This window comes from Corvus moneduloides, chromosome 1 (assembly GCF_009650955.1).
Source record: "Corvus moneduloides isolate bCorMon1 chromosome 1, bCorMon1.pri, whole genome shotgun sequence".
NCBI classification, from domain to species: domain Eukaryota; kingdom Metazoa; phylum Chordata; class Aves; order Passeriformes; family Corvidae; genus Corvus; species Corvus moneduloides.
Window position 1 is genome coordinate 129025600 of NC_045476.1, and position 14080 is coordinate 129039679.

General features: G+C 38.5%; 1 protein-coding gene across 5 annotated transcripts in view; it reads left to right on the plus strand.

Annotated features, from left to right (window-relative positions):
• The window catches only part of C1H8orf34 (chromosome 1 C8orf34 homolog), a 152306-nt gene that overhangs the window by 22147 nt on the left and 116079 nt on the right, over positions 1–14080 (plus strand). For 4 of the 5 annotated variants that reach the window (XM_032127125.1, XM_032127134.1, XM_032127142.1 and 1 more), the window contains exons 2-4: positions 1896–2043; positions 2987–3118; positions 11746–11874. In XM_032127125.1, coding sequence (XP_031983016.1) covers positions 1896–2043; positions 2987–3118; positions 11746–11874 — 409 coding nt within the window. The remainder of the gene's footprint in view (positions 1–1895; positions 2044–2986; positions 3119–11745; positions 11875–14080) is intronic. The other variant, XM_032127158.1, reaches the window with a different exon arrangement.

Below are 14080 nucleotides of genomic sequence, written 5' to 3' on the forward strand. Positions count from 1 at the left end.
TAGATGTGTTTCTGTTACCTAAAAACCATTCCTCCTGTTGCAAGCAAGTCAGTGATGGCAACAATCAAGTAACATTTGTCTTACATTGATATGTAGGCATTTGAAAATTTTTGATTTTCCTGTATTACCTTTTTTAATACTATGTTAATTTTGCAATGTATTATTAATCTAAGACAAAAATAATTTTCAAACCATGATTCTGAGAAATTATTTAAATTACAAGTCAGCTGTTACAGATTGGCGCTTTTCCTTTGGTAATAGAATCCTCTGCAGTGGAATTACTACAGCAATTGTGGTCCATTACAAGCACTAGATTACATCCTTCCATTGTCACTAATTCTGCATTTTGGCAGGGAAAAGAAGAAAGGTTTGCTGTTAGGGTTGCCAAGCAACTAAAATATGAATTACTCCAATTTCTGAATTTTTTCTTGTGTTGTGTATTGGAGGGTTTCTCCTACCTTGGTGAGAGGCAGTCTAGATGAAGTTACACTTCATAGCTTCAAAAATTCTAAGATTAGTAAGTAGATTAATTTCTCCCTGTGGATTTCCAGTTCAAAAGCAAAGACACCCGGGGTTTTTCGTTTCACTGTGGATAAGTATCAAAAATCATATCACAGCAGATTGTGTATTCACAAGACATGAGATTGGGCATATTTTTTCCTTTGTGTGGACAAAGATAACCTGCTGTGCCTTAGTAATTCTGTGTGCAGTTATTAATGTTTACTGCTACTTGGTATACTTCCTCTGAAGTATCTTTTCCCAACACACTTTACTGATGGTAATGCTAAGTAACTACTGGCATTTGAAAAATTTTTTGTTAAATGAAAATGTGTGGAAAAGATGAAGAGCAGGCAGACTTAAGCGTGTGTAAGTTATGTTAATATTTATGCTTGGCTATAGGTGAAGAGAAAATATATGCTCTGAGTAACTTAGCTTAGTTGTTTTGGTTTTGTTTTTTGTGTGTGTATGTTTTTTGCTTGTTTGTTTTGGTTTTGTTCTCATTTTGTTGTACATTCCTGTAATTTTTTGCTTCTGTGGAGCTTTTTCATTTTGCAGCAGCAGCAGCCACAGATTTCTTGTAGAACTACATGGGTTTCAGGGTCACCTCACCTGCCCTGAGTCATTCATTTCCTCTCAGAGCACATGTGCAAAGCAGAGCCACAGCTTCTTTCTGGATTCCTAATGTGTTTTATGCTTAGGAAGCCAGGAAGAACCCCAGCAGCAATAATGGAGAGTGGTTTTTTTTCTGCAGTCCTGCACAGCCAAGGTGTAGAACAGCAGTTGGATAGTATCAATGCATGGCATAGAAGATGCTTTGCTGTTGACATTGGCTTTGTATCTGTGTCTCCAAAAGTGTAATAAAATATTTGCTTATTTCTATACTATAGTATTTTTGAGGACTTGGTTTAAAAACTGTCTACCTGTTTGATCAGACCTTGGAGTTCTCAGATATGAATGCATATTCTAACCAGACAATTGTTCCATGGCTGGATGAGATGAAAAAATTCACAAACGTTCCCGATACACCAGTTTCCAATGAGAAGAAACTTGGACGTATTGGTCAGAGAAGAGCTACTTGCCGCTCTGAAGACATGCTGGTTCTGAATGGTTAAATGGATAGTATTCTTATTGTTTGGGGTAAATTCAAACAGGTAGCAGGGATTGGGTTTTTTAAGCTATGTTCCAGTGGATAAGAGACTGTATAGGCTGGGAACACTTCAGATACGAGCATTTAATGGGGCAAAGCTAGCAGTAGTTCGAGGATGTTCCAGCTGTTTTCTTCAAATTTGAAAACAGACCTTTCCTTTATAAATGCTCATTTAGTTTTGGTAAATACAAGATTAGTTTAGGTGCAATATCTCACTAATTTTATGTTTTGGTTTAATTTTCTAAAGGAGTTGATGACCAAGCTGATAACAGAGACACCTGACCAGCCAATCCCATTTCTAATTGATCATCTTCAGTCCAAGCAGGGGAACCGCAGTCAGCTTCAGAGAACATTGTCTGGCTCTGCTGCCCTGTGGGCAGAGAGTGAAACATCAGGTATGTTCTGTGTGCTGGAAAGGGCTGGTCTCCAGTATGATCTTCCCACACTTACGTCCATGATTTCCTGGATGCGCATGTACCTACTGAACAGGTACTGCTCTGTGGTTTTGAGCATGCAGAATATATCCTGTTTGTCCAGCAGATACTGAATTTAATATAGATTGCTGTCTGTCAGCTTGATCTATGTGCATATCATGTAAGTATGGAGCAGAGTTACAGAATGGAAACACTTCCAGTCTCAATGAGAGAGGTTCCCTTGCTGTCCTCTTTCTTTGTTTTCCTTTTCCCTCCCATGGTGTATTTGTGCCAGAGATTAACCTCTATTGAGGTATTCCCTTTAATAATACACATTTTTATATACTTATCATCCCAACCTTTAATAGGAGATGCTATGCTACTTCATGAATTCCAGTGTGAATAATTTATGATTGTAAATCTTCAGAAGCATTAAAATAATATTCTGAAATAGTATCTGCTCTGATTGTAAAGTAGAAGTCTTGGTTTTCATATTCTGGTACAAGCTGCTATTACAATATTAGTTTTGTGTTTAAAAGTTGACTAATGATCTGTCTCAGACTATAGTAGATCTTAAATAGTTGCTGATAGTCAAAATATTAATTTACTGACAAATCAACCATTTATATCAAATACTCAGTTTTAACATAGGCAGTAAAACATGTACATAACATTGGCATTAAAGACTTTTTCATAACAAAAAATAGACTTGTTTTTGATGAAAAACCTGTTAATTTATAAGTTTTAATATTTAAGAAGTGGAATAAATATATTAAATATAAAAGAAATCAGAAATAGGAGAAAAAAAAGTGCTGTCTTCAATTTGGATTGATATACCTTGGGGTTTTTTTGATTAATTATTTGTTAAGTCTTTGAAAAATGACTCTACAAATGTTATAATTATCTAATTTGATTCTTTTAACAGAAAATAAAGGAACAAGAAGAGATTTTAGAAGTTATGATAAGCCTTGGCAGGTAAATGCAAAAAAGCCTAAAAAGTCAAAGAGCGACCTTGCTGTGTCCAACATTTCTCCACCATCACCGGAGTCCAAGTCATGTAAGAAAGCTTCACTACATTAATAATTTGTGCATGCTTTCCAACCTATAGCATGTTTTTCTTTTGAATTAGGTTTAAAATGGAAAGCAAACTGTGAGCAGATGAAATGCCTATATATATATATATGTTAGAAGAGTTTGATTCTTGCCTTAATCTCACTTGAATTATGAGTATTTTATAATGCCCTATGTTGTCATCTGTAGATAGAAAAGAATTCTGGATAGATGGATTAAAAAATAGACTTATATCTGAGTGTCATGCACTGTTTTATGTTCGGATACTGATCATGGTTTGATGTGTTAGTTTGCATTGCCATTTTGTAAAATCTGTTCTGTTGATATTGGTCCTGATAGTTTTTTTTCTGTGGGTCAGGCAATGCAAAACTCTGAATTATGAACAGATACTGTTCCAGGTATGGGAGTAGTGTCAGAAGAACAGGTATACTGTTCTGAGAGTTGCTGAAGGAATCTAAATGTACGCTGAAAGAAAAGGCAGAATAGAAACAGAGCGGCTGAAGAGAATATTGTCTGTAAAAAATTAGTGAAAATGGAGATAACAAGCCTTAATGAAATATAGTGCTTCCCGTGTACTGGCTATTGAAGAAATCTAATTTTTAAGATTGATTCTTAATGTTGGTTTTTTCCCAAATAAATATATCTACAATATGTATACATATAAAAATATAGTTACACACAGATGGGTTTGTACAAGATTTTTCTCCAAAATAAATTGAAAAACGATATTTTCTTCTGTTGACTCTTGTAGCTTTTTGAAATTTTTCTAATAGCCAAGTCTTTGTAATAACTCTGAGTGTACCAGATGAGAACAGAGATATAGTATGCTGCAATACAAAGTTTGTTTTCTTTCCTCTAAAAGCAAGATGGGAAAGCCTAGACTTCAAAGAAGTCAAAGGAAAATTACCCAGTGACCTCACTAAGTCAAAGTACCACACAGCAATGGGTAAAATAAATCATGATAAATTTATGCAATAGAAAAACTGTGCTTTTGGGTGATTAACAGTCTTGTGTGGTTATGAAACATTTTTTACTGAAAATAAATAACTGCAACAAAAATAGCTGTTACAGGTAGCTGTGTCCCATTGTACAGGATTTTCTCAGGATTTTTTTTTCTAGAAATGGAGCATTGGTCTCTGTTTCTTCTTCATGAATCACATTCCCTGCTTCAAAAAACCTGAAATTTTATCATCAATTCCACTGTACCTCTCAAAATGGCACATGAATTTTTAAGTCTGTTCAAAAGAAGCATGTGGATTTTAATTTCTTTTCAATAATAAATAGCAACATTCAAATAAATGCTCGTAGTCACCCATAATGTGTGTCTAATCGAACAGATTTGCTGGATAACAGGAATTTATGGAGATCCACTGTCAGAAACAGTGGCCAAAGGTATTGTGAGCTGTCCCTCTCATCATACTGTGTTCCTTTCTTCTGCCCTGTGCTTGCTCTTCATACTTTGTGGTATGCATCAAATAACTTTCATGCCATCTCTTAAAGATCTAGAGTTCAGTGTTGTTATCCCAGATAAGGGGGTGACATCACGTCACTCCCCTCACTTGTGTGCCTGCTACAAGTTTCGTGCTTGTTGGTCCTTAGCTTGTCCCATTAGAGGGACAAAGAGGAGGCTGGGCATTCGAAGCTACCACGTTTCATGTCAAACAAGGAAATATTTTATACATCCATAGTAAGACTGGGGTCAAGGATCTGTCCTTGTAGACTGAAGGACACTTAATAATACTCTTCAGCTGGTAAGACTATTCTTAAGCTACCCAAGTTCCCAGGTCTAGAAGCAGTGTGTGGGAGTGCAGCTTTGCCTACAAAGGAGGTAGAATTAGGATATGCTTAATGCAACTGGACATTCATAAATACATGGCACTACATGGGATTGATTCTAAGTGTTCTAAAAGAGGAGACTAATATCATTGCAAGGCCATTCTGTCATCATTGAAAGGTCATAAGGATTGTGGGATGTTCCTGATGATTAGAAAAATGCAAATATCTCATTGATTTTGAGGAAGGGCAATCTGATCAGCCTAACCTCATCATCCGCACAGACTATTTCCTGGAAGGTGTTCCTAGTCACAAGGAGGAAAATGTGATTTGGAACATCAAACATGGATTTATGAGATCATATATGTCTGATCAGATCAACACAGTTGCCCTCTTAGGTGAAATAACTGGCTCTGTAACTAGAGAAACAACAATGAAGGTTTCATACCATGACTTCAGCAAAGATACCTTGGTCAGCTTCTCATAGTATCCTTATAACTGAGTTGATAAGATACGGACTGAATAAGTGGACAAGAAGATGTATGGAAAGTTAACTCAGCTGGTGGATTCAAGGGATTGTGACTAGCAATGCAAATCCAGTTGAAAAGTCTATCTTTAATGGCATGCTCAAGGGACTGGTACTGACATCAATGCCGTTTAAAAGAATTTCCTAATGCCCTGGATGATGGAATAGAATTTCTCTTAGGTTTGTAGGTGAGACCAAATTGTGGGAAGTGGTTGGTATTCTGGGTAGCAGGACTGCTATTCAGAGGGAGAGGACCGAGAAATGGGCTGAGGAACCTCTTGAAGTTCAACACGGGCAAATTCAAAATCCTGCATCTTGGATGGAATAACCCTGAGCAATAGTGTAAACAGGGTGTCCCAGTTTTTTTTTTTTTCTCCCTTTCTCTTGGACCCAGCTTAAAGACACAGAAAGGCACAGGATTGATGTTTGGCATAGGCAGATGATAGGGAATACAGTATCATACAGTCATCCCAGGACAATGGGATATGTGTGTCTGGAAAGTAGCTTTGCAGAAAGAGATGTGAGATGCTGATGGACAAGGACTCGGAATATGAAGCAGCTGTGGCTGTGTGCTCATGTGGTGCTGAAGGGGACCTGCATACCAGGCTGCAGTAGCAAGAGTAGAGCCAGCAGTGTTTGTTTTTGAGATTGCATCTGGAGCACATCATGAGACATAGTGATGTACTGGAGCAAGTCCTGTGGAGGTCCACCAAGATGATGACAGGGTTGGAGCATGTGATGGACAAGGAAAAGCTGAAGGAAATTGGTTTGGTCATACTGAAGAAATGAAAGCTCAGGGGAGATTTCATTGTTACCATCAACTAGTATGCTGGAGGATGGTAGAGAAGACATAGATTCTTCTCAAGAGTGTTTTGTGAAAGGGCAAGAGGAAACAAAAATGATACTGCAAGGGTAGTCAAACACTGGAACAGGTTGTCCATAGAGGCTGTGAAATTGCCATCATTGGGTATACACAAAACTGAACTGAATAGTCTGAGCAACCTGCCCTGAATGGACCAGTCTAGGGCAGCAGACTGGGCTAGAAGACTTCTAGAGGTCCTTTCCAGCCTAATTATCCTCTGCTCCCATGCTTTGCAGTTTATGCACTTCCATTTTTTTTTTCCATGACACTGATTTAAACCTTAATTAATCTTATTGTTTTCATTACTTACACCTGCAATTAGTTGTGTCTGCAACTTTTTGAAAATACTTTGTGTATTTGAACTACATTTTGTTTTAGTTACTATCACAGAGGTTGGTTTCAGACATGTGCCTTTTTGCCGTATCTTGCTTCCCTTATTTTCTGCCAAATAGATTAATATCAATGCTCTTTTGACATTTCTTTCTTTCTTGTTTATGGCAAAATCAGCAGGTACCATGTGCTCCTTCAGCTACACAGATCAGCAAGCAAGCATGTTTAAAGGCATTTATTATTCTATCCAAATGTGCACACCATATTCCATCTGTTTTGTGTCTTCAGCTTCTATGTCATTGTACTTTTTTTTTCCAAAGCATCTCCAAAGAGGTAGCAAGGACTCATCTGAGAAACAGAAAGTTTTGGACCTGCTGAGGCCTAAAGATTTATTCTCAGATTTGTGTTTAAAAGGAAAGAGCAAACCCACACCCAAGAATCTAAAAAGCTCCCTGCCCCCCGACTGCCAAAACAACCCAAAACTTAATGGAGTCTATCAGCTGTATGATCTGTTTCAGAGTTTTTGTCTTGTGACTGTCTTGTTCAAATGATCCTGAACTTGTCATTTCATAGGAATCTTTGGAAATATGAGGGTATTCGATTTATTTAATTAGGGAATGTTTTTTTCCTTCAGTAGAGTGACGTTGACTACAGTGTGCATGTTATTCCTGCACAAATTTCTCTTCCTTAAGCTTTCAACTTTTTTACTGGAAAGATACCTCCACTCCCTTCTCCTTCCTGTTATGATCTCAGGTGCACCTGAAACACACAAACAAGAAGTGTTAATATCTAAGCCATCTAACCACCTGTTTGGTGTGTGCAAAACCAGAATTAAGCAGAAGCTGCTGCTGTTGTCTGGCAAGGAAGAAGCTCGGAGCCAGGGGTGGCTGTGTGTATGTAAATGAAATGTTTAAATGATCACATTCTGTATTTGAAGAAAAAAAAATTTGAAAGTTTCAAAATTGTTTGTAAAACAGACTTCTTGCTTCCCAGCTAGCTACTTCTAGGCAAAATAGGTTGATCTCTTCACCACCTCTATGTTAAACCAGATCACAGATTATCATTTCATGCTGCTTCAGTTCAGCATTCTCACCACATCCCATTTCCAAGTACGATGTTGTGTACTTCTAGCTACTCTCGGTCAGTCTTGGGCTGTAAGCCAACATTCTCTTAGCTTTTTAGTATCCAGATACTGTGTAATCCAGTTTGGATTTATTATGAAAGAACTTTAATCTGAATGCTATTACAAGATGTAAATGCATGAGTAATGTTATGCTCGATTAAATGATACATATTTTTGTTCTTTGATATGTAAGATGGTCATACAATGTATTAATGAAATGTAGGATTTAATGAGCAACTGGTCTGATTCTGTGTGTAGATCATGCATTGGGTAGATGAAACCAGTACTGATCTTGTACCATCATCCAGCAGAAAATAAAGGTGTGCTGATTTGTGGCAGAATTCATAACACAATTGTGAATTAATCTAATGGGCATTTGTGGCCAGAGCACACCACCAGCAAATCAGAAATACTGGCAAGTGTGTCTGTCCAGTCTCCTAAGATGAGATGGTGAAATCTCAGCTCCATAAAGGGTAACTACCTCTTTCCATACAAATGCTACAATGTAGATGTAATAAATCTTCTGAATTGTAGCCAAATAATATCAAGAGGAAGTGTTATATAAATCTCTCAAATAACAAAGATGAGGTTGAGGTAGGTAATGTGATGAGGGATTTGAAATTACTGATATGATTTTGTGGAATGAGTGAGTGTAATAAAGAAAGGTGAAGGTCAGAGTATAATGAAAGGATTTTGCTAAGTGTGTAGTGACACGTGCACGTAAACGATTTATGAGACTTCATGCATACTGAGGAGGATCATGTATTTGAGGAGATTCTAAAGAAGGGTCATACGGTATTTGTACAGTTCTGAATGCTTCCAACAAAGCCATTCGTTTGAAAATTACCAGTGCTTATTGATCCTACAACTGAGAAGATACAAGCTTATATTTTGAAAAAATCTGTAAGCAAGCAGAAAATGAACTTGAAAGGACAAACACATGGCACATGATGCAAGTAAATAGATGTTGTTTTAATATCCATTCATTGTTCGAAAGACTAGGTAAGCAGGAAGAGCTGTGTCTACTCTGGAAGTAGTAAAAATTTCAGTCAGTTCTAATTCTGGTTAACTTCCCCCTCTGTTTTGATTCCTCAGAATGAGCCAAATCATTGTTGAAACAATTTGTATTGAAACTTAGAAATATTTCATGACAGCATACCTATTTTGGTACCTTTTCACTGAAGTACAAAATGGTTCAGTAAAACACAGCTGATTGTACACTAGCATGCAAAGCAAATTTCCGCCATGGTTTTGACTGATTTCCCACTATCTATCTAGGGAGATGCAGTCTAAGATTCCTGTGTTTGTGAGACATTTCTCTGAAATTAGTAGCCAGGTCACTGTCTTGAGCAAGTGTCCCTACTTTTCAAGAGCAAGAGTCTTGATACTCTTTTTTCCTGATGCAAGTTGTTCCACGTACTTGGCAGTTGCTGATCCTGGAAGCTCCACAGCTGTAAAGTAGAACTTACATTTATTTCATCCAGTTTCTCTCCCGTGACAAATTTTGCTTCAAAATCATTTGGTTTCTCAAAAATTCTGTTGTATTTTATTTTGAAAAATGTGTTTTGTTTCAAACTGACATGGTATCAGATTATAGCTTGTGGAAATTTTCTGCAACCTGGAAGTTCCAAGGTTTGGTCCTCTTTTTATATGGTTTTACTATATTAAATTGTTGCCTGTTTTTATTTTGGTGGTACTGTGACATTTTTTTTGGTATGGTAAGTTCAGTTTATGGAAAGAAAAAGTCTGTTGTACTGCTAGTGGGTGATGCTGTATAGTGTTGGCACATGGTAAGATGACTGCAGAAGACTCCCAAAGGAGCATGTGATCTCAATGTAAAACAAAGGTGGGTGAAAACAGAGAGAACTCTTTATAGAATTCTTTTTCTAGTTTATTAAAAATTTCTGTTTACAGTTAGTAAGAGTTTTGAAAAAATACTAAGTTTTCTGTAAATAAGAAAAAAAGGATTAGAAATGCTGAAGTTGTCCTGTTTAATTTGTATATGATAAGGTCTGTGAATAGAGTCAGTTTTTGTCACACAAGAATTTCTGTAACTTTTAATTGACTTAGCAGTTCTTAAGCCAGAGAATTCTAAAATAGTGATTGAAATTTATAACTATCAACAAAAATTACAAACGGCTCATCTGAGTAGAGACTACTCATACCCTAATACCTTAAAGCCTTTATGTATTTACTGGGAATCACTACAGCTCATTATTTCCATTGTCCTGAGAAGGAAATACGTTACTTGTCTTTTTTGAACACAGAGCAGAACAAGACTCTGACGCTCCAACTTGCTCCTCTCTTCCCTTCTTCTTATTGAGGGTTCTTGTGTTCCTTTCCTTCTATTCTTACCTCTGTAGGTCTTTTTTAGTGTCTCTTTTGTCTTCTGTCTTTGCGAATGTCTGTAATTGCAGTATAATATATTAACGTCCCTAATAGCCAGGTTCCTAAGTGGGTGTTACAGATCAGGATATACTCTGGGTTGTCAGTTTCTTTGGATGTCTGTTTTGAAGATGACTTGGTTTATGTCTACAGAAGGTAGAATCATGTTCTTTGTGAAAGAAGGACTTCAACATAACTTTGTCCCATTTCTTTACCTGGAAAAGTGACTATTGACTTAACTCCACAAGGGAAAGTTGAAGTTGATCCAAAGTGGAGCAGATTCCATATTCACACAGAGTCAGCGATAAGGCAAATTTCAATACCAAGTTATTTAACACGTTTTGTAATAGCGACCAGACCTGATGTCTGAGCATAATTTCCCCATACCATCATAAAAGCACTCTGAAGTTCCAAATTACCATGAAACCTTTTTAGCACAATCTGTAGGAGTCTGTAAGTTGCCTTCGTAGCATGTAGTGAAAATGAAGTTTATAAGCATAAATTAGTTGGCAGCTGTCAAAATAGTAAACAAAAATTTTGAAGCTGGCCAGGATATATTGGACATTTTAGGCTTTTCTTTGGAATTATTTTTAAGTGAGTGGTCAGCAACTGGTAAATGACGGTTGGTAAAAGTGCAGCTGGTGCTTTCTGGTGGAAAGGTGGACTAGTCATCGTCATCTTCACACCAGCATGTGCAGTTCTCAGCATGGTAATGCTGTGTTTGGAGACAACCTAACAATTGCATTTCATGGCAAAAGCAGCAGCTCGCTTCTGAACACTGGCAAAAAAACCATGTTAAACTGCAGTTTCAGAAACAGCATTGTTTTTGTTGTTATTTCTACAAGTTGTTCAAGATGTTCACATTGTTCAGCGAAGCTCTGTTCGTTGTGCGTCCTACATATCTCAGACACTCCTCTTTGTTGTAGGTAAACTTAGCTCAGCAGATGAGATTCTGTTCTTTTAAAATTAAAGGCTTTGGTAATAGATAATGAACATCAGACTATAAGCTTAGGTCTGTGCTTCCCAAAGGTTGAGTTTGTTTAAGTAGCAAAATGAAGATTAGGGGCTGTACAGCATGAATGATAGAGACTTACTTTGTTTCACTGTTTTTAATGACCTGTGTTATCTACACTTCATGATTTTTGAAAAAAAAAATTGTTTTAAAAGCTGTATCTAAAATATTTTTTTTCTTCTTTATAAAATAACTAGTAAAGCCAAAAGTACCGGTTACTCATTTTTGTTTTGACATATTTTCTTACTGACCCCTAGGCCACACAATTCTATTTTGTTGTAAGTGAAGTACCATCATGTGCAATAGTTTCAATATATCTTTTGTTGTTGCATTAGGTTTTTTATTATTTGCAATTATTAGTGTTATTTATCCTGTTTACCAATTAATTCAGTTGCAAGAATCATTTAGGTATGCATTTGTTCATAGATGTTTTTATTTCACATTGACCAAAAAAAATATTTCCAGCTGTTAAAATAAAAGGATAGTTAAGTAATTTCCACTCAAGATACTTGAGCTTGTAAACTCACTGTGCAGATTTTTTTCTACTGTAGGAGTCTGAAGTACCAAATCTAAACTTCATCTATATATCTGTGTATATTTAGTGCCAAGGTCAATAGAGCATCCTAAATGGGACTGGAAGACAAAACCGGAGAACCATGATTTTGATGAACTAAATCATATTCTTCAAGAGAGCAAAAAGCTTGGAAAAGCCCTTGAGAATCTGTCTCGCAGTAAGTTGATTGATTTTAGTTTTTTAATGTAACCATGCAGCCTGAATTGTAATTTGGAAGTATATAACAGGAAGGTGGTCTTCTATTAAATGAAGACCAAGGTCATTGACATCAGCAGTTACATTCCTGTTGATAAGGTTTACAGAATGTCTGAGATAATTCAGGAGCTCTCCTGGAGACTGAAACTACTACCCCTGCACCACGCTGGGTTTTTTCTTTAACATTAGTTTTCTACCAGCTTAGTGAGCTGGATTAACTCATAAAGTGTTACAGCGGGGATACTGCAACATGCGTATCAAACAACAAGGCCCGTGGAAAAGAAATATATATGGACTGATTCTTGATAGATGTTTCAGAGAGATGTTTATTTCTCCAGCCACATGGCCGGGGCTCTGCCGAGGAACTGAGGCGATCACAGGACCCGAGGGTCCTTCTGCCCGCGCAGGGAACACAAACCAACCAATGGGGAACGAGGCTGAGCAGGGGCAGGGAAACCCCGTGTGTCCCCTCAGGGCCCCTCTCCCAGGGCTACATGGCAGGGGGACGGCCCCAACATTTCACCTGTTTATTTTTAACAAATAGAGATTTAAAACTGAACATTGGAAACAACTGGATAAACATGAGATAACAAGGACAGTTTCAAAACAAAACAAGCCACCCTCCTGAGTCTTCAAATGTCTAAACAGATTCTCTGGAACATCTTAAGGCTGGCAGAAGGGAGACAGGACTCTCTGGGCATGCTTTGTGGGGAAACTGAGGCAGGAGAGGGTTTCTTCCATTTGTACCTGTTGGAACTCTAAACAACACTAGTTAATTTCTTCCCTCCCCCTCTTCATCCCCCACTCGGCACTGGAAAGGGATTTTTGGGGAAACAATTGGTAAAGGCATGGTTTTGTGAGGGAAACCATGGGGTGTAAAACTGATTAGGGATAAATTGGGGATGGGGTAAACTTAAGAAAGGGTTCATATTGCGTATAGGGTAAAAGGGGAAAGTAGGCTGTGGGTAGGGAAGCTGCTGAGATGGATATTGTTTATAACTTTTTGCATAACAGCTGCCTTTGACTGGAATACCCCCAGGCCCAGTAACATTTGCTGCTTGTAAACCCTTCTTTCCTTGCACTATATCAAATTGTACAACTTCCCCATCTCCTACACTTCGCAGGTAGTTTTTAGGGTTATTCTTTTTAATAGCAGTTCTGTGAACAAATATGTCTTCCTGGTTGTCACATCTTGTTATAAAATCATAATTTTGTTTAACATTATACCATTTTACTCTTCCTAAAACCTTAGTTACGATGATTTTTTCCTTTTTCCGAGTGGCTGCTGTTTTCTGTCTCACTGTTTTTGCTTTCTCTTTCGCTTTCGCTCACTCCCACGTTGGAGCTGCCAGGGCTGCTGGGGCCGTCGGGGTTGCTTGTGCCTGTGCGCTCTTCGCAAGGTTGCATTCAAGGCAGTGCCGGCCGGGCTGGGCTGGGCTGTGCCGTTCCACTCCCTGCACGCTGCCGCCTCTGCTCTCAGCTGCACTGCTGCTGCCTGGGGCCGCACCCACGTCTTGGCCAGGCCCCTGCTCCAGGGTGTGTCTCAGCTAGGCGCGGCTCCGCTCCACCGCTGCAAGCTGCCGCCTGCGCGCCGCCCCTCTCAGTCGGGCGTTCACGGGGCTCGCTCCACCACGCACTGCATGGGGTCGGGCGGACACCGCCGGGTTGCCCTGCTCCCGCTGCGCCTCGCTCCACTGCCAATACTGCAGCTCGCGCCGCTCCACCCGCCTGCGGGAACTGCTTCGCTGCTGCTCGGAGAGCGCTCGGTCCACATGGCCTGGGTCGCACGGACTCTGAGGCAGGCTTCCCTCCACCAAGACACAGCTGACATTGCTCAACAGTCTCAGTAATTAAATAATATTCACGAAAATATTCTCCCATCGGCATATATTTTGACTCAGAAATTAACTGTGTCCAAACGGTCTTCCAAAAGTCTTTGGTAGGAATTAAATCCCAAGAAACGTAGAAAAAGTTCTTAAACAACCATGCCAGGAAGTGTTTCCGTTCCTTTTGAGCTTGAATTAAGCTAAAATTTACAAATCGTTGTTCAAGAATCTTTTCAAGTTTTAAGATAAATGTCCATATGCGGCTCTGAGAGCCAAGAATCTTTCCACGGTTCCTCCATAATTTAGAGATGGAATAGCAAAACAAAAACAAGAGAAATCCAG